Source organism: Crotalus tigris, unplaced genomic scaffold (assembly GCF_016545835.1).
Source record: "Crotalus tigris isolate CLP2741 ecotype Arizona unplaced genomic scaffold, ASM1654583v1 scf7180000024277.1505481, whole genome shotgun sequence".
In the NCBI taxonomy this organism is placed as follows: Eukaryota; Metazoa; Chordata; class Lepidosauria; order Squamata; family Viperidae; genus Crotalus; species Crotalus tigris.
This window is the reverse complement of record NW_024100449.1, coordinates 372,501-396,238: the sequence shown is the minus strand read 5'-3', so window position 1 is coordinate 396,238 and position 23,738 is coordinate 372,501. Positions and strand designations below refer to the sequence as shown.

At 39.7% G+C, this 23,738-nt stretch overlaps 1 protein-coding gene across 2 annotated transcripts in view; it reads left to right on the top strand.

Annotated features, from left to right (window-relative positions):
- COL22A1 (collagen type XXII alpha 1 chain) overlaps positions 1-23,738 on the top strand; it is a 186,470-nt gene that overhangs the window by 50,028 nt on the left and 112,704 nt on the right. For both annotated transcript variants that reach the window (XM_039323548.1, XM_039323547.1), the window contains 5 exons: positions 7,136-7,210; positions 10,882-10,993; positions 13,400-13,523; positions 18,854-19,129; positions 21,929-22,009. In XM_039323548.1, coding sequence (XP_039179482.1) covers positions 7,136-7,210; positions 10,882-10,993; positions 13,400-13,523; positions 18,854-19,129; positions 21,929-22,009 — 668 coding nt within the window. The remainder of the gene's footprint in view (positions 1-7,135; positions 7,211-10,881; positions 10,994-13,399; positions 13,524-18,853; positions 19,130-21,928; positions 22,010-23,738) is intronic.

Here is a 23,738-nt window from a genome sequence, read left to right as displayed (position 1 = left end):
ACGGTTGCTAGAATTGGGTATGTCTAGTTTAATGAAAAGAAGGATGAGGGGGAACATGATAGCAGTCTTCCAGTATCTCAGGGGCTGCCACAAAGAAGAGGGAGTCAAGCTATTCCCCAAAGTCCCTGAAGGCAGGACAGAGGGATAGAATCAAGATCAGGTGAAGTGTTAATACCACTTTACAATGCCTTGGTAAGGCCACACTTAAAATACTGCATCCAGTTTTGGTCACCATGATGTAAAAAAGATATTGAGACCTAGAAAGAGTACAGAGAAGAGCAACAAAGATGATCAGGGGACTGGAGACTAAAACATACAAGGAATGGTTGCTGGGATTGGGTATGTCTAGTTTAACGAAGAGAAGGACAAGGGGGGACATGATAGCCGTGTTCCAATATCTCAAGGGCTGCCCCAAAGAAGAGGGAGTCAAGCTATTTTCCAAAGTGCCTGAAAGCAGGACAAGAAGCAATGGATGGAAACTAACCGTAGAGAGAAGCAACCTAGAACTAAGGAGAAATTTCCTGACAGTGAGAACAATTAACCAGTGGAACAACCTGCCTCCAGAAGCTATGATTCTGGGTGGAATCTTCTTGATTGTCAATCTACTTGGGGTAATGAAATGTCTGCAAGAAAACAAGGAAGCTCAGAGAACACCAAGGTCCCCTCATTTCAACCGGCGGCCACAAATATTCTCCTTTATTGTTACCACATATGGGTGTCAAATGCTTCAGAAAGCATGCAAATGGTAAAAAAAAAAAATGGCTGAGTTATGGGAAGGAGAAGACACTAGAAAAAATGAATGGATGGTATGAAAAACAACTATCTCTGACTCTTAACCCATTGTATTCTGTATAAATGAATGCATATTTCATTATAGTTGCCATACTAAATTGCAAAGCTTTTTTCTCATAGAATGCCCAGAATGGAGTTCCGATACCTTTTTTTGGATGGGACCTTGTAGGGTAGGCAAGGCAAGTTGTATGATGTGTATGAGTTCCGACACCATTTTTTCTTTTGGAAAAAAAGCACTGGTAAATTGATAGGCAATCCACTCATAGGTGGCCAGTGCAAGCAGGTCTTCAATCTGTGGAATGAAAGTGGGCATAATTTTGTTTTTCCAGTGGGACAATGTTAGTCTTTTGGTCAAAGCAAGAATAGGGAGAACCCATTCATCTTGTTCAAAGAGAGAATTAAGGAGAAACTTCCTAACAGTGAGAATAATCAACCAATGGCAACAGCTTGCCTTCAGAAGTTGTGGGTGCTCCATCACTGGAGGTTTTTAAGAACAGATTGGATAGCCACTTGTCTGAAATAGTACAGGGTATCCTGTTTGAGCAGGGGGTTGGACTAGAGGCTCTCCAAGGTCCCTTCCAGCTCTATTTTGATTGATTGCTTGGTTGTTAAATTCCTTGTTCCAGGTATGTATTTTAAGACAATAATATCCTCCAAGAATTTTAGCTGTTATTGCGCAGTCATATATGTTTATATAGTCTGCTACTTTCTCCCAAGCCTTAATAAGTGTAGGACATTGTAAAAACATGCATTTTGAAGAAGCATTATCCTTATTACATTCCTAAAAAAATGCTGGTTTTGACAGTCCTCCTCCATATAAATGTAACAGAGTCCAAGAAATTCTAAACATTATTTTTGTGTTGGATCAGTTGCAATTTGTGGCCTATAGACACTCTTGTTATGGAAGTTATGACACTCTCTCCTAGTTCCAGACAATTTTCCTTGGAATATAATTCAACTTCTAACCTTAATAGCTTCAATTATGATCTACTTCCCCTTGGTTTTGATTTGGCTTTTTTCTCTCAGATATGGCCTTTCTTTATGAGACTCAGTCTCTAGAATCTAGATCAGTGGTTCTCAACCTTTCTAATGCTGCGACCCCATAATACAGTTCCCCATGTTCTGGTGACCCCCAACCACTTATACATCACCGAGTGCCAGGGGCGTGGCCAAAGAAAAGGGGGAAAAATGGCAGACAGCCTTGTTTGGCGACCCCCGTGAAATGGTCGTTCGACCCCAAATGGGGTCCTGACCCACAGGTTGAGAACCACTGATCTAGATCATCCTGTTGCTGGTCACCTGAAAATAAGTAACATTTTATTTACATGTCTATAACAGAATTACCAACAAGGCTGGAAGTCTATTTAAGAGATAGAGACTACTCTTCAGAGTAGAATGCCAAAGAACTGGGGAAAAAAAGAAATGCTCTGGAAAAGTTTAAATGAAGAAAATGTATTTTAGGGAGTCAAAGAATTGGTGTATGTACAGTTGCCTTCTCTAAATTGTCCATCCTCCAGATGTGTGCCTTTTAACTCCTTGAATTCCTCACTTCAGAACTTCAGAATCCAGGGACTGTACAATATTCCTTGTGCCTTATGACTGAGATCCTACTGACTTGTGATATCAAAGACTTTTCTGCATGAAAAATATAATAATGCAACCCATAGATGGATTATAAATGATCTGATTAACAAGAGGGAACAAAAAAAAAAAAGTTCTAGTTATTCCCAACCCCAATCTATAGGAAGTTTCACGTGTGATTCAAAGAACAACATGGTTCACTCTTAATTAATCCACCTACACACATTGGCAATTGTTCCAGTTAGTGAAAGATTCTAGACCTGGAACTCATTCTTGCAAGCTTGACTGCTTGCTCTATTAGAGGCTCATTTGTCTCCAGGGCCATGATTTCGCTTTGTTGTCTCTCGCCAATTGAGTTTCCTGTGTCTCGTTCCCCTTCATTTCCTCAAATCAATTCTGGGGCTCAGTTCTTTGAAGGCCAGCTGGAAGGCAAAGGAACTTGTAGGCTTTGACTGAAAACTTGTTAGCGAGGGAGGAAGCTGTTTTTCTTGGCACTGGCAATTTGAATGCATGATAAATGGACAGGAATTAAAAGGTATTTAGGTGCTGTTGTGTTTTTTTTTTTTTTACAAGGAGGTATGTATGTCCTCTGTGTCTTAGGGTGTTGTTTTCAGTTTTTAACCCCATTAAAATGTGATATAGTTAGAAATGAAAGATGTTAGATTGTCTGTCTGTCTGTCTGTCTGTCTATCCCTCTCCCTCCCCTCTTCTTCCCACTCCCCTCCCTCTTTCTTCCCCCTCTCTCCCATCTCCCTCTCTGTTTCCTTCTCCTTCTTCCCCTCTCCCTCTCTCTTATCCCTCTCTCTCTCTTCATCTACTGTATTTATCAATCTATCTCTATCTCTCTATCTATCTCTCTGTGTGTGTTTGTGTGTGTTAAAAATATCCATCTAAAGCAGTGTTTCTCAACCTTGACAATTTTAAGGCATGTGGACTTCAACTCCCAGAATTCCACAGCCAGCATTGCTGGCTGTGGAATTCTGGGAGTTGAAGTCCACATGCCTTAAAATTGTCAAGGTTGAGAAACACTGATCTAAAGACAAAGGACCCAAGACAGAGGAAGACACATACCATCCATAGAAAGCCTTATTTTGAAATTCATCTACATTATAAACCTCATAGATTTAGGAGTTCTTTCATCCTTTCCATTTAGATTCTCCATTGCGGATATGAGGATAAATACAAACCTTTAGCCCTTAATGAGTGAATGCAGTACAGAAAGTCAATTGTGGTTGATGTGCTTTACCAGACATTTGGGAAAACCACTTGGGAAAAACAGGAATGGATACAATATGAAGTCATCAATTGTGAAAGGTTGTATTGGAACCCCACGTGTATTATGAAAATATCTTTTAACTATTCCAGATCTTTGGGAAAGATCCAACAATAAAAAAAAAGTTTCAGATCCAGGCACAACTTATAGATTGTATGTAAATTGCATACAATTTACCTCCTCCTCCTCCTCGCAATGCTTTTCTTATCTCCAGCTCTCTAGAGTTCTTCATCTATCCATATGCAAAGAATTTCAACAGTAGGTGTTCATTTCTTCCGTCTTTTGTGTTTCCCAAGAAAGAACATTGGATATAAAGAAACAAATCTGCCTCTTATTACCACACTGAAATCAATTATGTGTTCCACACTTCAATAAATAAATCAAAATTATGTACCATCTCTGGTGAAAGAACCATCACAAAACAAAGGAAAGGAAAACAGTTGCCCAGAGATGGACTGAGATGGACTATTCTGCTTGGGATGCTTTGGGACTTTTTTCTATACCTTGCTGATTGTTGTGGGTTTGTTTGTTTGTTTTTTTCTTATACCATGAGTCATCACACAGATATACTCTCTGTTTTGATACACCCCACTTAATGATTGCTTCTCAGCTGAAGGTCAATAGCTGTGGTTTTTAATCGCTTTATACAAATCTGGAAACCCTGAAAACATTTGGGGATGAATGAAGAAGCAACCTGCTCACCATCTAACAGAGGGAAGAGACCCCATATTTATAAACACGAGCCTATTGCATGAATAAGCCTCCTTTGGTTTTGAATGTTTCATTTCTTCCTCCCCTGCATGTATTTATGTATCTGTTTATTTATATCAGTGGTGTACCATAATCTAGTCATAATTGTTAGATATGTAATATCGTGCATTGGTTGAACAAACATATGCCTTGGTGATGCATATTTATTAAAGTCAGGTCCAAAATTACGTGCCTGATCTTGGTAAATCAGTTTTGCTTTTTGCTAGGGTGTGTATGTGTGCTATTTCTTCTACTTCTCAATCAGCCATTGTGTCTACATGGGTTCATTTTGCAAACAAAATACTTTCATGATTACATAAGATTGGGCAGGATTATTGCAGAGGTCAGCAGGTAACAGAGGTCAAAGGGCAATGATATATGTCAGAGGACAAGCATCTATAGAATAGAATAGAGCTGGAAGGGACCTCGGAGGTCTTCTAGTCCAGCCCCCTGCTCAAGCAGAAGAACCTATACCATCTCAGACAGGTGACTGTCTAGTCTCTTCTTAAAAATCTCCAGTGATGAAGCACCCACAATTTCTGGAGGTAGGCTGTTCCACTGGTTAATTGTCCTCACTGTCAGGAAGTTTCTCCTTAATTCTAGGTTGCTTCTCTCTTTGATCAGTTTCCAACCATTGCTTCTGGTCCTTCCCTCTGGTGATCTGGTGAACAACCTGGCCCCCTCTGCCTTGTCGCAGCCCCTCAGATACTGGAACACTGCTATCCCGTCTCCCCTATTTCTTCTTTTCTTTAGACTAGCCAGACCCAAATCCCGCAGCCATTCTTCGTATGTTTTGGTCTCCAGGCCTTTGATCATCTTAGTTGCTCTTATCTGAATTAGTATGAGATTAATGAGTTAAATGATGCATGTCATAGATGAAAATAGTGTGTTCAAGTGCTATATATTGATATGCACAGTTTAACTAGCTATCTTTAGTTGTTGTTGGCTTGCTTTCTTGAGAATAAAAGAATAACCAAGTTGGAAGGGACCTTGGCGGTCTTCTAGCCCAACACCTTGCTCAAGCAGGAGACCCTATACCATTTCATTGTCCAGACTTTTCTTAAAAGCCTTCAATGATGGAGCATCCACAGCTTCTGAAGGCAGGTTGTTCCACTGATTGATTGTTCAAACTGTCAGGAAATTTCAGACCCAGCTCGCTTTGCTTGTTAGAAAGACTTGGATTTTCTTTTCCAAGTTGACCAAATAAACACAATTTCAATCATTCCATATTTATGTTTGCTGACCAGCAGGATGGATGGGAAGGCAGAATAAATTTCTTCCATAATCAAATAGGTGGGTTTTTTTGTTTTGTTTTTTAGATTTGATCATTATCTAACCTTCTTCATCCTGGGCTAGAAACATGGAGACAATTATTTCTTCTAATACTTAAAGTATTATAGAAATGAACATAGAAAGAAAATCTTCATTGTGCAAAGAAAAGTGGCTGAATATCATATAATTTCCAACAAGTATTATGATAAGTCACTTTGGGGACAATTCTCTTCACTATGGTTAATGCACTGGTTGATTCTTGACAGTTGAGGAAGAGCATCTGGTTTTTCATTCTCAGACTAGATTCACCCATCCACTGCGACTAGTTGTAACTTGGTGATATATTGCTTGCATGGTGAGAAAATGCCATGAGCATTTCTAGTGACAGAAGGGATTAATCAGCTGCCGGTCCCATGCAACTCTTTTCCTTAGTCAGTCATGGCTTCTTGATGAATCTGCCTTGATGTGCAAAGGCATTTTATTATCTGGAGAGCTACTGTGTTGAGCAAAGATTCTTTTCCAAAGAAGAGAAGGGGACCCCAGTGGAAACCACAGCTGGTGTATTCATTTCTTGGAATAGAGGTAGACTGGGCTTTCCTTGAGGGTCTAGGCCAGTTGTCTTCAAATTTGGCCCTTTTATGACTTGTGGACTTCAACTCCCAGAATTCCTCAACCAGCATGCCTGGCTGAGGAATTCTGGGAGTTGAAGTTCACAAGTCATAAAAGGGCCAAGTCTGAAGACCCCTGGTCTATGGGCTTGGGAAGATCTGCCCCAAAGCCTAGATCACAAATTCTGCAGACATTTCCCTGTGCATTCTAATTTAGCTTCATCGCTACAGTGATCCAGAAATGGGCTTACCTTGCGATATTTATAATCCATATGGGCTTGAATTCTGTGCCGTTGATTGGGGCAAATTCTGTTCTGATTGGTCTGCCTTGTCAGTCTGATGTGAATGGTTTGGATCTTGTGTCTGATAGGACATAAATCTTATCCGGAGTGCCAGATTTCCAGAAATTCCTGACTCTTCTGTGGTTTGCTTGGTTGATTCTTTCTCCAGTCAAATGTGTGGGTGATCTGAGGGGATAGATAGCTATGAGATATTCTGGTCTTGTTCTTTTGCAGTGATGTGTTCGTCGTTACTTTACTGCAATTGGGGTCCTATTTACACTATGTGGTGCTGGTTGCAATCTTGGCAGTCAGTTCTGTTTGTGATGCCAGTTTCTTTCTCGGTGAGGTGTGCAATTGTTTTGGCTTATACAACTTTCTTTGTAGTGTTTTTGTGGGTAAGAAGGCTGCCCAGGACTCCTAGGGTTTCCACAGTTTATCAAAAGAATAAAAAAGTACTAAATGTTGGTTCTACTTTGCCAAGAGGTGATAACACAAAACCAAAAGAAAAAATAAATCAATGGAGATCTTAGCAATAACTCTGGTTTAAATATCTCTTTCTTTATATTCCCTCTGTGCAGATGTCCTGTGTCCAAATGTTCACGTAGAAGGAGACCGGTTCAAACACTCCAATGGAGAAATGGATGACATACCAGGTAATGCAATATTAAAGACAACCAATTCTTCTTCTCATCACATTAGAAAGCAGAGATATATTTTATAGAGTGACTGTATTAAGCCCCAAAATAGCATTTATTACTGGCCAGGACAGTACCTTCTTTTGAGAATAGAATAGAATAGAATAGAATAGAATAGAATAGAATAGAATAGAATAGAATAGAATAGAATGGAGTGGAGTGGAGTGGAGTGGAGTGGAGTGGAGTGGAGTGGAGTGGAGTGGAGTGGAGTGGAGTGGAGTGGAGTAGAGTAGAGTAGAGTAGAGTAGAGTAGAGTAGAGTAGAGTAGAGTAGTGTAGAGTAGAGTAGAGTAGAGTAGAGTAGAGTAGAGTAGAGTAGAGTAGAACTGGAAGGGACCTTGGAGGTCTTCTAGTGCAGCCCCCTGCTCAGACAGGAGAACCTATACCATCTCAGACAAGTGACTGTCCAGTCTCTTCTTAAAAACCTCCAGTGATGGAGCGCCCATGATGTCTGGAGGCAAGCTGTTCCACTGATTAACTGTCCTCACTGTCAGGAAGTTTCTCCTTAATTCCAGGTTGCTTCTCTCTTTGGTCAGTTTCCAACCGTTGTTTCTTTTCCCACCCTCTGCTGCTTTGGAGAATCGTTTCACTCCCTCTTCTTTGTGGCAGCCCCTCAAAGACTGGAATACTGCTCTCATTTCATTCCTATTTCTTATTTTCTTTAGACTAGCCAAATCCAAGTCCTGCAGCCGTAATTCATATGTTTTAGTCTCCAGGCCTTGGATCGTCTTAGTTGCTCTTCTCTGCACTTTTTCCAAAGTCTCAACATCTTTTTTGTAGTATGGTGACCAAAATTGGATAGAAATAGATAGAATTATTTAAGAGCACCAGGCTGTCTTTTTCGGTCAAGGAGCAGAATATTACATGGGAATAGTTTAGATCAGTGTTTCTCAACCTTGACAATTTTGACAATTTTAAGGCATGGCTGTGGAATTCTGGGAGTTGACAAGTTTAAGGCATGGCTGTGGAATTCTGGGAGTTGAAGTCCACATGCCTTAAAATTGTCAAGGTTGAGAAACACTGGTTTAGATCCATTTACCTGCTTAGCACCAGCTTCAGGAATAGATAGCACTAAAACAAAGCTTTTGTTTGGCTGAGTTTATGTTTGGAAGAGTTAGCAGTAAAAGGAAACCAGGCCGTCAAAGAACAGGGTGGCTGGACACCATCAAAGCTGACACCAACCAGGGCATAGAACAACTCAAAGAAGTAGTGCAAGATCAGAAGATGTGGAGAGACCCGGCCCATAGAATCGCCAAAAGTCAGACACAACTGAATTGATAACATCATCATCACCACCACCATCATCTTCAAAATCATAAGGAATAATAATGGGACTCCAAAAAAAGAGGGATTTTTGTTTCTTCATTGAAGGACTTCAAGGGGAGTTTAGGGACAGTTGGATCTTTATGGGTGCGTGTGTGTGTGTGTGTGTGTGTTTATTTTGTTTTGTATCTGTGTCTCTTTTGGTGGGGAAAGAATTTTACAAGGTTGCAAAGAGCAGTGGTATTTCCGTGCATTATATTTTCCCATCTAGCAAAGCTCTTAGAAATGGTGCTACATACCGACATAATGATACATCATTATGTGCTCCAGAAATAATGTTCTGGGAGCAAATATGGTAGATCCATTTGACCATCAATGACAAAACATGCATTTGATGCGATCCAGGGGAGAAAAACTGGCCCTATAAATATTTTCAATGAATTCTTTTTTCGTGCAATATGCAAATATGTATTTTTTTAAAAAAAAATAAAACTGAACTGAAGTCAAAGCCAATAGAAATTTACTCTCCCAGAAGGGTCTGATGAATTTTTTTTAAAAAAAGCAAAATGCATTTCAAAATGGGAAATAAGACATAGGTTTCTTCCTTATTAATACAGAATTTCCATATCTCAGTCATATTTTTGTATGTTTGAGCCAATAAGGTTCTCTCAAGCAGCTGTAAATTGTGGCTGCAGTTTACAAGGCCATTTGCAACAGAGGTAATATATCAAAAATGACCTCATTATAGCTCTTTCCAGGGTCTTTCATGGGGTGAAGCCTATGGGCACTGGAGAAGAATATTTACTACTTATTACTTCTCTTGACGGACAAAAAAAGAGAGCAAAGAATAAAGGGAGGAAAAAAACTTTCAGGAAATAAAGAAAGTACCAGCTAAGTAATTATTTCCAAGCTGTAATATCTCCAAAATTACAAGCTTGGCAAAAGATCACAGCACACCTTCTACCGTCCCAAATGACATCACTTTTTGAAGAGATTGAAAATTCTAATAGAGGTTCCTGAACTGAAGCCGTTTGTGTTTTATTTTTATGTGTCTTTGTTTGTGTGTCTGTGTGTGTGCATGTGTGTGTGTGTGTGTGTGTGTGTGTGTAAAGATGCTGCCTGGGTTTATATAGCCTCCAACTCTTAAAACTGGGTAACAAAGTGCTCTGTTTGCATAAGGTGCTAAGCCCAAACCAATTAATCATGATATGGGTGATTGCCAGGGTTATGCAAAAATGGTTGGATCCTCTTCAACATGTTGCATTGCAAATGGATCAATCTTAGTTTAATTAAGCATTCTTGACTCTGGCACTGAAAAGAAGTTGTTGATCCCTTCCCTTCTCTAAGGACATATGCAACATTGCACTATTAGATGGCTATTATACTGTGCCCGGTGGAAACAGGTTACCACAATTAACTGGAGAAACAAAGATGCTGTGTGCCAATGGACATTAAAAAAAAAAAACTTACAGGAAAAATAATAATAAATAAAGGAATTTCTAGCTGTCTTGAGGAAAGGTCTTAGAAGAAGTGATTATGCAGTCCTGAGATTGAAGAAAGAGTGAAAAAGAAACATCTCATCTTGGTTTTGTTACACCTAGCTATCTCTTTGGCAGCACACTTTAGGATGCCTTTATTACTTAATAGGTACCTTGAGGTGGTAAACATAAGTAACAATCTTTCCTCATCCTGTTTTCCCCACAAGAACATAGACCATAGAATAACGAAGTTGGAAGGGACCTTGGAGATCTTCTAGTCCAACCCCTTGCTTCAGCAGGAGACTCTACACCATTTCTGATAAATGGCTGCCAGTCTCTTCATGAAAATCTCCAGCAATGGGGCACTTACAACTTCTAAAAACAAGCTTATTCCATTGGTTAATTGTCCTCACTGTTAGGAAATTTCTCCTTAGTTCTAGGTTGCTTCTCTCCTTATTTAGTTTCCATCCATTGCTTCGTGTCTTGCCTTCTGATGCTTTGAAAAATACATAGACCCCCCTCTTCTTTGTTGACAGCCCTTCAAATATTGGAACATTGTGATCATGTCTTCCCTGGTCCTTTTCACTAGAATAAACAAACCCAAGTGTGTAAGGTATAAGAAGTGTGTAAGGTGGGTTGGGCTGAGAGAGTGAGGACCCAAAGTCACCCAGCCAACTTTCATACCTAAGGCAGACTACAACTCCCATTGTCCTGGTTTCTAGGCCACCAACCTCAGCACTACATCAAACTGGCCCTCTTTTAATAATGAAAAGTATATTAATTTTAACTATTAATCATATCAATAGATATGAATAAATAATATCTATCAGCAGCTAAACAAGATGTCTTTGCTCTTTCATGTTTGTTTTTGTTATTGTTGTTTTGGCAGGGTTTGACTTGATGGAATTATTTAGCGTGCGGGAGATATTCCGAATGAAAGACAATGGAATTCAGAGCTCTTATGTTCGTCTTGGAACCTCCCCCATTGTTCAGCGAACACAGTAAGTTCCCCCTTTTCCTTTTCCTTTGAACTTTTTCTTTTATTACTTCAGTTCCTTAATAAGGGCCTTTTAGATTCAGGGTGGCATTGGGGAATTGAAATCATCCAGATTTATAATACACCAATAAGATTTAAACATACAGTCCAGAATTGCAATTGTCTAATTATGACTTGTGGACTTCAACTGTCAGAATTCCTCAGCCAGGCACGCTGGCTGAGGAATTCTGGGAGTTGAAGTCCACAAGTCATAAAAGGGCCAAGTTTGAACACCCCTAATCTAGATAATGACCAGTTGAAAGAGGATATTGGTCCCATTTTTTTTTTCAAGCAGATATAAGATAAGATAAGATAAGATAAGATAAGATAAGATAAGATAAGATAAGATGAGATGAGATGAGATGAGATGAGATGAGATGAGGAGAGGAGCGGAGAGGAGAGGAGAGGAGAGGAGAAGAGAAGAGAAGAGAAGAGAAGAGAAAAGAAGAGAAGAGAAGAGAAGATTTATTGTCTTTTTTTACTGTGGGCACAACAATACACATCAAAATGAAATTTAGTTGCCCGCTCTCAAAGTGAACACATACATGACACACACCTAAACATACTATACACAACATATACCTACTATATACAACATGCAGAAAATGAAACAGAAAATGAAAGTAGTAACAAAGGACTTAATGAATGGAAACTCCCATCTCCCAGTTGGTTTTGAAGAATTTCTCCTTTTTCTATGATTTCTCAGGACCATAGAAGTAGAAATATATTTTCTATTTATTTACAACAGAGGTAACTTTCTAGATCAACAAAACGGCTAGGCTCTAGAACAGCAGATCATACAAGGAAAAAAAAAGTGGCAACAGTCCTAAATATGGTCCTAAGGGACAGGATGGGCCAAATGACTGTTGCTATTGATCTGAACATTTTTGGTTCTTCTGAAAATAGTAAGGATAGTAAGTAAAGAAATACAAGTGTGTTGTATAGTAAGTAAATAGTAAATAAAGAAATACAAGTGTGTCGCCATCAAAGTCAACTCTAGTCGTGACAAAGAAAAAAATCAACCAGACAAAAAGGGTACAAAAAGACCCAAAAAACCTCCCCCACCAGCAATCAACATCCAGATGAGGCTAGATTAACACCAAGAATAAGATCAGACCAACAACCAAGAAGTAAACAATACCCCAATCAAGGAACTGGCCAACAAGCTATCAGTAAACAACCCACCCAAACAACCCCCAAACCACTTTTACTAGTAATGAGAAAACAAATTGCTAGAATATAAATTGAGAGCAAACACCGATAATGTTCCCTAGTCTGGGTGATGCAAGAAAACAGCCAAGCTCAGAGAGTACCAAGGATCCCTCAAAGAATCTTAGCTAAAATGTGTACTGCAGATGAAGACAGTTTATTTTATTTTATTAAATAAAAAAAAATTAAAAAGTTTACAAACATTGAACATGGTAAATAAGACTTGACCAACATCTCAGTTCATTCCTATTCATAATTGATTAAACTCTATACAATAACATCACTCTAAACTCAATCTTAACTTATCTCATCACAGTGACCTCCAAATTTTTTTTTCCCCCACCATTTATAAAATTTATTCCATATTTGGTAGAAATCCATAAATTCATCAGGATGTTACAGATGAAGACAGTTTCAAATTATTTCAAGTGAAATCCAACTTCATTAGGAAACCTGAAGAAGAGAAACAAAGAGAGCAAAGCTCTTTTTCAGAAGTGGAATTTTGTCCAAATAAAGAGAGCAGAAAATCCCCAGATTCTAGCAGACACCACCAGCAGACAATAAAGACTATGTCTGTGTAGGCTTGAAAGAGAGTTACAGTAAGAGCTTCATATGATAAAATAATTTGAAACACTTCCTGTCTGATTAGGTCACAATGATAGGATTAACCGAAATAGTCTGTTTTCTGCATCAGGCAACTGGGGTTAATTCTGCATGAGCACCAGGCAGGTAAGAGTGGACATCATTTAAAAGCCAACTGAGAGAAGGGTATTTCCATTCATTATATTTATTACTGCTTCTTTCATTTCCTGCTTGAATAACACAACACGGTTCCAACTGCTCATTTTACAGTACATTCTGCCAACTGTTACCGAAGTAGCAAAATGGCCCAAACATGAACATTTAAGTACTATAGTTACTGGTCATGACATCAGAGGTTCTCAGATTTTCTGTCAATGCAGAAGTTTGTAAACTTCTTCTTAAACCAAGGTTCACTCAATGTGCTTAAGAGCATACCCATGTACTGTGTGAGCTCTAGTAGTGAAAGTCAGGAGCACAATCAAAATAGGAAGCAAACTGAAATATACAGTAGAATAACGATAGGTATATATACACCTTAATGCTTTTCATTACTTTCTATCCCCTCACCTCCTTCTTCCAGAGATGTCTTTCCACAAGGACTTCCAGATGAGTATGGTTTTGTCGCCACTTTCAAGTTCCGCAAGTCATCCAGGCGAGAAGATTGGTACATTTGGCAGATCATTGACAAATATGGCATACCACAGGTAAGGTTACTTATTCAGCCTTAAAGAAGTTGGGTTATTTCTCTCCAGTTTATTACACAGCATTGTTGGCTTTCTGTTGACTGTAGCACAGGGGTCTTTAAACTTGGCTCTTTTATGACTTGTGGACTTCAACTCCCAGAATTCCTCAGCCAGGCATGCCTGGCTGAGGAATTTTGGGAGTTGAAGTCCACAAGTCATAAAAGAGCCAAGTTTAAAGACCCCTTTGTGTAGCACCTTGATTAACAAAACTGATTTGTATGTAGCTGGGCTAGGTGCCAATATTTAGGAAGGCCTGACTTTCCAAAAATTAAGGAAGATTACGCTAATTAGAACATAGACTAATAGACTTGGAAGGGATCTTGCAGGTCTTCTAGTCCAACCTCCTATACCATTTCAGACAAATGGTTGTCCAGTCTTCTTTTGAAAGTTGCCAGTGATGGAGCATCCACAACCTCTGATGGCAAGCCATCCAATAGTTGATTGCTATCACCATTAGGAAATTTATCCTTGGTTCTAGATTGCTTCTCTCCTTGGTTAGTTTCCAACCATTGTTCACACTTTAGTGGGAGTCCACATGCGAGAAAAGAACATGGATAGTTCCACAAAGCTTTATACTGCACTTGGAATATCGCATCCAGTTTTGATCACAAAGTTAGAGTGCGGAGAAGCACAGTAAAAAATGATTCAGGGACTGAAGGCTAAAGGAACAGTTGCAGAAACTGTATAAGTCTAGTCCAGGGGTCTTCAAACTTGGCCCTTTTATGACTTGTGGACTTCAACTCCCAGAATTCCTCAGCCAGCATGCCTGGCTGAGGAATTCTGGGAGTTGAAGTCCACAAATCATAAAAGGGCCAATTTTTGAAGACCCCTGGACTAGTCTAACAAAAAGGAGGATCAGCGATGACATGATAGCGGTCTTCCAATATTTGAGGGGTTGTCGCAGAGAAGAGGAGGTTGAACTATTTTTCAAAGCATCTGAAGGCAGGAGAAGAAGTAATGGATTGAAGCTTATCAAGGAGAAATCCTAGAATTAAAGAGAAATGTCCTGTCAGTGAGGACAATTGATCAGTGAAATGTCTTGCCTTCAGAAGTTATGGGTGCTCATCACTGGAGCATTTAAAGAGGACAGTGCAGCCATTTGTCCAGAACAGTATACAATCTCTTGCTTAAGCAGGGGGTTGGACTAGAAGACCTCCAAGGTCCCTTCCAACTGTTATTCTGTTAAATCACCAGGAGATGACTCTGATTCAGAACAGAATGGTTCAAAATAGAATTGTTGTATTAGAGTCCTTTGCTCTCCAAGGACTCTGCACAGCACAACACTTTAATTACAACACAAACACAATACTTTAATTACAACACACACCTTCCCTAACTACAGGGTATGGCTCTGGATCATCTCCGCCCTTTGAGGACTTTGCAAGGTGATCTTGCCAATTAAAAATGTGTTTAGTATTCAGTCCTTTATGCCCAGTTTAAGCAAAAATCTCAAAGTCTTTAAAATAGCACACACCCTTTCTCCAAACGTTCTTGTGCTAATGGGGATGAGGTATGGCTTCAGCGTGGTTGTTCCTTTTTGTAATTGCTACTGAGCTTCCAGAAAAGCTCCAAGCTCCTGGCAAGATTTCTACCAAGACGTGCTGCTCACCATAGTTTGCAGACCTGGCAGTTGAATGAAAGTCCTCACGCAAGATTGTAATAGCTGCCAACCTGCACGCATTACCTCCGCTTCTCTGTCTGTAGGTGATTTGCATTCATGTTTCGTGCTACACGCACCCCCAGTCTGCCTTAGAATTTGCTTTTTGTAAGTTCAAAAAAATAGGTGGGGTAAAGTTGCCTCTGGACATATAGCATGTCCTTGAAAGCACCAGAGTGGAGCTCAATTAACACAGGCATCTGCAACAAGGGCTTGGGTGCTTGTGAGTAAATTTATGAGTGCATGTAGGAAGTGCAGAGATGCATTTCTGCCTGGCTACAGCTGGCTGCAGAAGTGTGGTGGCGTGGTGGTTAGAATGCAGTATTCTAACCACCACGCTCATTCTGTCAACTGCCAGCAGTTCGATTCTCAGCTCAAGGTTGACTCAGCCTTCCATCCTTCTGAGGTCAGTAAAATGAGGACCCAGATTGTTGGGGGCAATAGACTGACTCTGTAAACCGCTTAGAGAGGGCCGTAAAGCACGATGAAGCAATAAATAAATCTAAGTCAGAGATCCCCAACCTTTTGGGCAAGGTTTGTCCATGGACTGGAGAGTGTGCGGTTTTGTGTGCTGCCTGCATCCCGTGGATGGGGCTTTGCTTGTTTGTATGGACCGGTTGCTGGCATGCCGTGGCCCGGTACCGGTCCACAGACCAGGAGTTGGGGACCCCTGGTCTATTGTTTATAAAACCTGACCCCTGGATGACTGTTCTTGTACTGTTTGTTTTGTTATGTTTTATGTGTTTTTTATTGTTAGCCGCCCAGAGTCCTCCGGGAGTGGGGCGGCTTATAAATTTTATAAATAAATAAATAAATAAATAAATAAATAAATAAATAAATAAATATTGCTATTGATTTTCCAAAGCACAATCCCTACTTCACTTGCTCACAGGCTGCAAAATTAATAAAAATTAATAAAGATTCATCTTGCTGGTACTCAGGAAGGAGATGACTAAGAAATCTGTAGGCTAAAATAAAAACTGAAAAACATTCTGGACTAAGAAAATACCAAACCAAACCATCTTTTTCACAAAAATGCCGAACCTAGACACATCCAAAAAGACATCCATAGTCTATCTTGACTTCAATTATTTTAGATTTTTATGTGCTAAGTCTGGGGAAGGGAATGTTTTTATGGCCCAAGGTTGCACTGAATGTCTGGAGTGTCTTGAAGTTAAGCATCTTGGATGAATGAAATGTTTTTAAAGGAGAAAAAAGAAAGAAAGTCCAGATGCTTTTTGAAAAACAAACAAACAACTTTTGGACGTCTGGAGGGTGGGTGGGTAACTGAAATCTGCAAATCACATTATATATGTACATGAAGTTCATTGTTACTGTTGTTTCAATTAAGACTTTCCTATATTACAGTGATGGCGAACCTTTTAGAGACTGAGTGCCCAAACTGCAACCCAAAACCCACTTATGGATGGTTGGGTACCGGGTGGGTATGGCCCATTGGCTGGGTCTGGCCCATTGGGTGGGCATGGGTGCGGTGGTAACGGCAGACTGGGTGGGACTAAAAAGTTCAATCAATCAATTTCAACTTTGCAAGATCTTTTTTTTTCCCGCGAGAAGTTGAAATTGACTGATTGATTGAACCTTTTTTTTTTTTTTGCACATGGCAGTGGAGGCCTAAGTGAAAAGGTTTTATAAAACCCAGCTGAAGGTCTAGGACTAGAGCGATGGTGCGCGTGCCTACACAGAGGGCTCTGAATGCCTCCTTTGGCACCCATGCCATAGGTTTGCCACCACTGCTATATTAGAACTGATACTATGGAGTTCATTGATAACTGCCTCACAAATTGGAGGAAATTTAAATGTCAGCTTATTACAGGGTCTTAGGGACCAAAAATTTTGAAATAGCTGCAAAGTTGCAATTTGCCTATTTTTGGGAAGGCCTCTCCTCTCCTCATAAACATATCAATATAAATGAGTTGGACATTCTTCATGTGTGTCACCAAGATGGGAGGAAGGTATAACAATATTAATATTGAAAATAACTGGTATATGAATCATTGATTTAGTAGAAGGTGGGACTATACGTTCTGCTTCATAAAACAAAGTATCATAACTTGAACAACATGGTTCTTCAGAACAACTAAAGATGTCACTCCATTACTGGTACAAGAAAATAATAATAAATGAAGATTTGTTTGATAGCCATAAGTACTCAATAACGAAAATTTAAACAGTTTTAACCCAGTATGCTCTTCAGGAATAGTGGCATTTGATTGAATGATTGTCCAACACTGAAAGAGAAGGTGATTATATCCCTCACCATATTTGTCAAACATGATTACCCATCAAGAATTCAGTATGTGGTCCTCAATGGAATTGCATGTACATGGAGGGAAGTGTGTAGTGGGGTGCCCCAAGGCTCTGTTCTGGGCCCAGTGTTCTTCAACATCTTCATCAATGATTTGGATGAGGGGATAGGTGGGGAACTCATCAAATTTGCAGATGACACCAAGCTGGCAGGAATAGCCAACACTCCAGAAGACAGGCTTAAGATACAGGAGGACATGGACAGACTTGAACACTGGACGCTATCAAACAAAATGAAATTCAGTGGTGAAAAAAGTAAGGTTCTACATTTAGGCAAGAAAAACCAAATGCACAGGTATAGTATAGGTGGTACCTTGCTCAATAGTAGTAACTGTGAGAGGGATCTTGGAGTCCTAGTGGACAATCACTTAAATATGAGCCAGCAGTGTGGTGCAGCTGCCAAAAAGGCAAACAGTGCTAGGCTGCATTAACAGAGGGATAGAATCAAGATCATGTGAAGTGTTAATACCATTTTATAATGCCTTGGTAAGGCCACACTTGGAATACTGCATCCAGTTTTGGTCACCATGATGTAAAAAAGGTGTTGAAACTCTAGAAAGAGTACAGAGAAGAGCAACAAAGATGATTAGGGGATTGAAGGTTAAAACATATGAAGAACGGTTGCTGAAATTGGGTATGTCTAGTTTAATGAAGAGAAGGACTAGGGGGTAACATGATAGCAGTCTTCCAATATCTCAGGGATTGCCACAAAGAAAAGGGAGTCAAACCGTTCTCCAAAGCACCTGAAGGCAGGACAAGAAGCAACGGGTTGAAACTAATCAAGGAGAGAAGCAACCTAGAACTAAGGAGAAATTTCCTGACAGTTAGAACACTTAAGCAATGGAACAACCTGCTTCCAGAAGTTGTGAATGCTCCAACACTGGAAGTTTTTAAGAAGTCACTGGATGACCATTTGCCTATCCCACACAGTTATACTTTTTTCTTGTCTTTTGTGTCTAGCATGTTGATTGTATATAGTAATGAACCAGGAATAATGAATCCTCAGAATCAGGGATACCCCTAGCTGCAGATTAGAACTTATTAAAGCAAATCAACACTCTGGGTCCTCCAAGGCTGTTAAATTTGATTTACTGCTGCACTCAACCTAGGGTCTTCCATAATTCCTCATAACTGGCAATGCCAGCTGTAGCATTTGAGTTGGTGGTGCAAAACATCTGGGACACATAGAAATGGATTCTCTGTTTGATGAAGTTTGTTCTTACCCTTCTTCTCATGATTGATCTCTCCTTTGTTGGGTATTTGTTCTATAAAGGTTCCTCTCCTTACAGTAATATGTCTGTTTTCAAAGGTTTCCATTCGGTTAGATGGGGAGAACAAAGCCTTGGAGTACAATGCAGTTGGACTCACCAGAGATGCTGTGAGAGTGGTCTTCAAAAACGGACCTGTCAATGACCTGTTTGATCGTAACTGGCATAAGATTGCCCTGAGCATCCAGTCTCAGACGGTCTCCTTATACATCAATTGCAAACTGGTCCAGACATTACCTATTGAAGACAGAGAAAATATTGACATCCAAGGGAAAACAGTGATTGGCAAACGCCTTTATGACAGTGTGCCAATTGATGTAAGTATCAGGAACAAAGCTTACCCCCCAAAGGGGAGGTCAGTTCTACCACCAATCATATCCCTAAAATATCCTCTATATTTATTTAAACTATGGGTTATTTTTTACGACCCCATAATCCCTTTAATTTGGTGTAGGGTTGGGACAACTGGTGGAGCTGAGCGTTTACTGGCTGGATGCCCTTCCTGACACCTACCGTATTTTCTGGCGTATAAGATGACTTTCTAAACCCTGAAAATCTTCTCAAAAGTCGGGGGTCATCTTATACGCAGGAATAGATGGTAGCTGTTCTCTGAATTTAAAACCAATCTGCCCCCTAGTGGCCAGCCCTATTTTTTTACAGAAATAAGCACTAACAGGACAAAGCTTTCTAGCAGCAAAGGAGCTCCTATTGTGCTCATCTATAAACAGAAATTGTACTGTATTTTCTGGCGTATAAGACGACTTTCTAAACCCGGAAAAGCTTCTCAAAAGTTGGGGGTCGTCTTATACGCCCAGTCGCCTTATACGCCAGAATATACGGTATGTGGAGTTTGCAGCAGATATTTTCTCTTTGTACCTTGAGAGGGAAATACCTGCCACTACTTAGAATCGAACTCTCAACCTTCCAAGTGGGAGGGGAGCATCTTCATCACTAGGCCACTGTGTCTCTCGTTTATTTAAATTATGAATACAGACTTTTTAAGACGTCTGTGGCATTAAAATATCTTCCATGCAGTATAGAATAATGATAGATTTAATATTTAATATTAATATTTAATATTTAATATTAAATATTAAATAATAACAAAGATGATTAGGGGACTGGAGGCTAAAACATATAAGGAACGGTTGCTAGAATTGGGTATGTCTAGTTTAACGAAGAGAAGGACAAGGGGGGACATGATAGCAGTGTTCCAATATCTCAGGGGCTGCCATAAAGAAGAGGGAATTAAGCTATTTCTCCAAAGCACCTGAAGGCAGGACAAGAAGCAACGGGTGGAAACTAATCAAGGAGAGAAGCAACCTAGAACTAAGGAGAAACTTCCTGACAGTGAGAACAATTAATCAGTGGAACAGCTTGCCTCCAGAAGCAGTAAATGCTCCAACACTGGAAGTTTTTAAGAAGAGACTGGACAGCCATTTGTCCGAAATGGTGTAGGGTTTCCTGCCCGAGCAGGGGGTTGGACTAGATGACCTCCAAGGTCCCTTCCAACTTTACTATTATTATTATTATTATCGATCATCGCACAGTCAGCCAGATGTTCAGACTGGATTTGGCATTTTGTCTACCTATCGAGTCCTTACCCAGGACCTGGGATAGGCAGATGTGGATGTTTGATGGTATTACAGATATCGTCGCAGGATGGAAGCAGTTCCTAATAAGGCTGCCTTTTGCAATTGACTAATAGCGAATTTGTCAATGCCAATGGTGTTCAAGTGGTGCTCCAGTTGTTTTGGGATTGCACCCAAGGAGCCTATGACTATTGGTACTACCCTTGCTTGCTTTTGCCACAGTCTTTCTATTTCTATTTGTAGGTCTTTGTATTTTGTTATTATTATTATTATTATTATTATTATTATTATTATTATTATTATTATTATTTAGCCAGTGGCCACATTTCTATTTTTATGTTATGTATATATTATATTATTATTTTTTATGCTGCCTATGTCCCCTATAAGGTGACTTTGGGTGGCTGGCAAGTTAAAAAACAACAAGTACAAATAATTAAAATATTAGACATTAAAACTATGCAGATTAAAATATTATTAACAAACTGTACTAAAACCAAAACTATTGGTAGTTCTCTGAAGACAAAGTGTACTAGGGGTTGACATGGTAGCAGTGTTCCAATATTCAAGGAGCTGCCACAAAGAAGAATGGGTCAATCTATTTTCCAAAGCACCTCAAAGCAGGACAAGAAACCATGGATGGAAACTAATTGAGGAGAGAAGCATTCTAGAACTAAGGAGAAACTGCCCGACAGTGAGAACAATTAACCAGTGAAACGACTTGCTGTGAATGCTCCAACACTGGAGTTTTTAAGAAGAGACTGGACAGTATAGGGTCTCCTGGTTGAGCAGGGGTTGGACTAGAAAACTTCCAAGGTCCCTTCCAATTTAGTTATTCTGTTAAATTGGATGACCTCTGAGGTCCCTTCCAGTTATAAGCTATTCACCACTTCAGTTCACATTGTAAGGTTGGTTCCTGTACCTGTTGTCATTATTCTTCTGACATATATATTCATTACATTATTCTACTGACATATATATTCATTACTTTCATTACTAGACCCTTCCAACTTTGTTAGAATCACACCCTCTTTTTTTCTGCCATCTTTAGCATATGCAATTTCTGGATCTTAAACTTTGATAAGCAGCCCAATCATTCATGAAATGGAACAAACTTTTTAAATCTTGCCAGAAATGTCTGAATTCTGACACTAGTTCTAAAATCATCAACGTAAATAAAAGCATCACACAGAAGATGGAGAGAATGGTGAAATGTTTACTGCTCATTTTCCTACCCTGACGTGGATTTTAAAACTTAGAATTACTCAGAGAAGGGCTATTTGCAGTTTCATGCCCTCAATCCAACTAAACAGTTTTCTAAAATGTCTCACGTATCTTTTGCCTTCTTCTATTTCTTGTTCCAAGCTTTCTGCACCTGTAAACGTTCACACATTCTTCCACTATTTTTTTCTCCTTGCAAGAGCAAATTTGCATTTGCATTATGTCAGCAAATACTTTTCTGGACCTGCTATTATCCTGCTACAAACTCAGGAAGTGAACTGATACCATTTCTTTTTCTTTTAGTTTGACCTTCAGCGGATGGTTATTTATTGTGATTCACGACACGCTGAGTTTGAAACCTGCTGTGATATTTCTCCTGGACCTGTAAGTTTAAACTGTAGACCTACTTTGCAAATGTGTTTTAAGGACATACCCTTATGACAATGGTTCCTTGTTATACCTTTGAATGGAAGGGTTACATTTGACTGAGATACATGAACAAACCAGCCACCATTCTAGGGAAAATATAGCTAGTCCTCCATAAACAACTATGGTTTGGTTTGGAATTTCCATCATAAGTCTCTGTGGCTAGAAGTCAAGTCAGACCTGATTTTATAACCATTTTTACAGCAGTTCTTAAGTGAATCCAGCCACCCCTCATAAAAAAGGGTCACAAATCATGACTACAGGATGTTGCAACCGCTTGTAAATGTGAGCTGGTTGCCAAACACTCAAATAGCTATCACATGACCATGTGGGTGTTGCAACCATTGTAAATGTAAGTACAAGTCATATGTCACTTTTTCTGGGGCTATCATATCTTTGAGCTGTTGTGAAACAAAAGGTTGTAAGTTGAGGCCTACCTGTGTTGATTTTAATAGTGAAGTATTAAATAAATATAGTTCAGTGTTGAATTGGTGGGTTCTTAGCCATCTCTGAACTTCTTCTCATTCCAGACATTTCTTTACAGACTAGGCAATGAATCATCAGTGCATGGGGGAGTAAAGTTGGCAAACCTTCCCTTGTGCTCTGATTTTGTTACATAGCCTCGTGATAAAATGTCTGCAAGATCCTCAAAATATTTCATGGCCATGTAGCCAAGGTACAAATTCAAAATATCCCAATCAGACCAGGAGTAATCATCTTTAATAGCCTTTCAGTTGTCTCTAGAATTTCCTTGAGGCTTTATTTATACTGTTAAAATAAACAAAACAGATGTTTGGGGTTTTTTTATTACTCCTTCCCCTTTTCTTCTCCCTGTTCCTTACTCCTCCCTTTTCTGTGGCCTTGGCATGGTGAAAAGTTCAACCACAAATTTTTAGAGGAAAGCAATTTTTGCGGGATCACCATAAGACGTACACTCTTTATTCCAGAATCAGGACAGTGGTAGTGCATCCTTTGTTTTGTACTCATGCGAACATGGCTATCTAGAGTAGATTTGGTTTAAAATGCAGCATTTCTAATCCTGTCACTGATTCAGTAGTGGTGTTTTGCTTGACTGACAAATTCTGCTTAATGTACACCTATCTTGAAAAGCCCACCACTGAAGAAGCTTTGACAATAGTATTGTATCAATATTGTGCAGTTGGAATCAATAGGAGTACAGATAGTCCTTGACTTACAATCTTTTGTTTAGTAACCGTGCAAAGTTACAACAGCGAGACCCTGGTGAAGCGGGCACAGCAGCGCCTGCATTTTCTGCATCGCATGAGAAAAGCACATCTTCCTTCCCCTGTCCTGACCACTTTCTACAGAGGGATGATCAAGAGCATCCTGTCATTCAGCATCAGAGTCTGGGTTGGAAGCATCACTGCTTCATATAGGAAGGCAGTGCAGAGAGTGGTGAGGACGGTAGAAAAGATTATTGGAAGTTCACTTCCTTCTATCCAGGACATGACACATAAGCGTTGCTTGAGCAGGGTCCGCAAGATTGTCTAGGATGCTACCCGTCCTTTCAGTGACCTGCTTTCCTTGTTACCTTCTGGAAGGGGACTTTGTGGTATCCGAAGCAGAGCATCCAGATTCAGTCATAGTTTTGTTCCATACAGTATTAATCTTATGAACTCTAAAACTTCCCCCTTCTGTTATGTATTCAAGATGGACAGTGATTAAT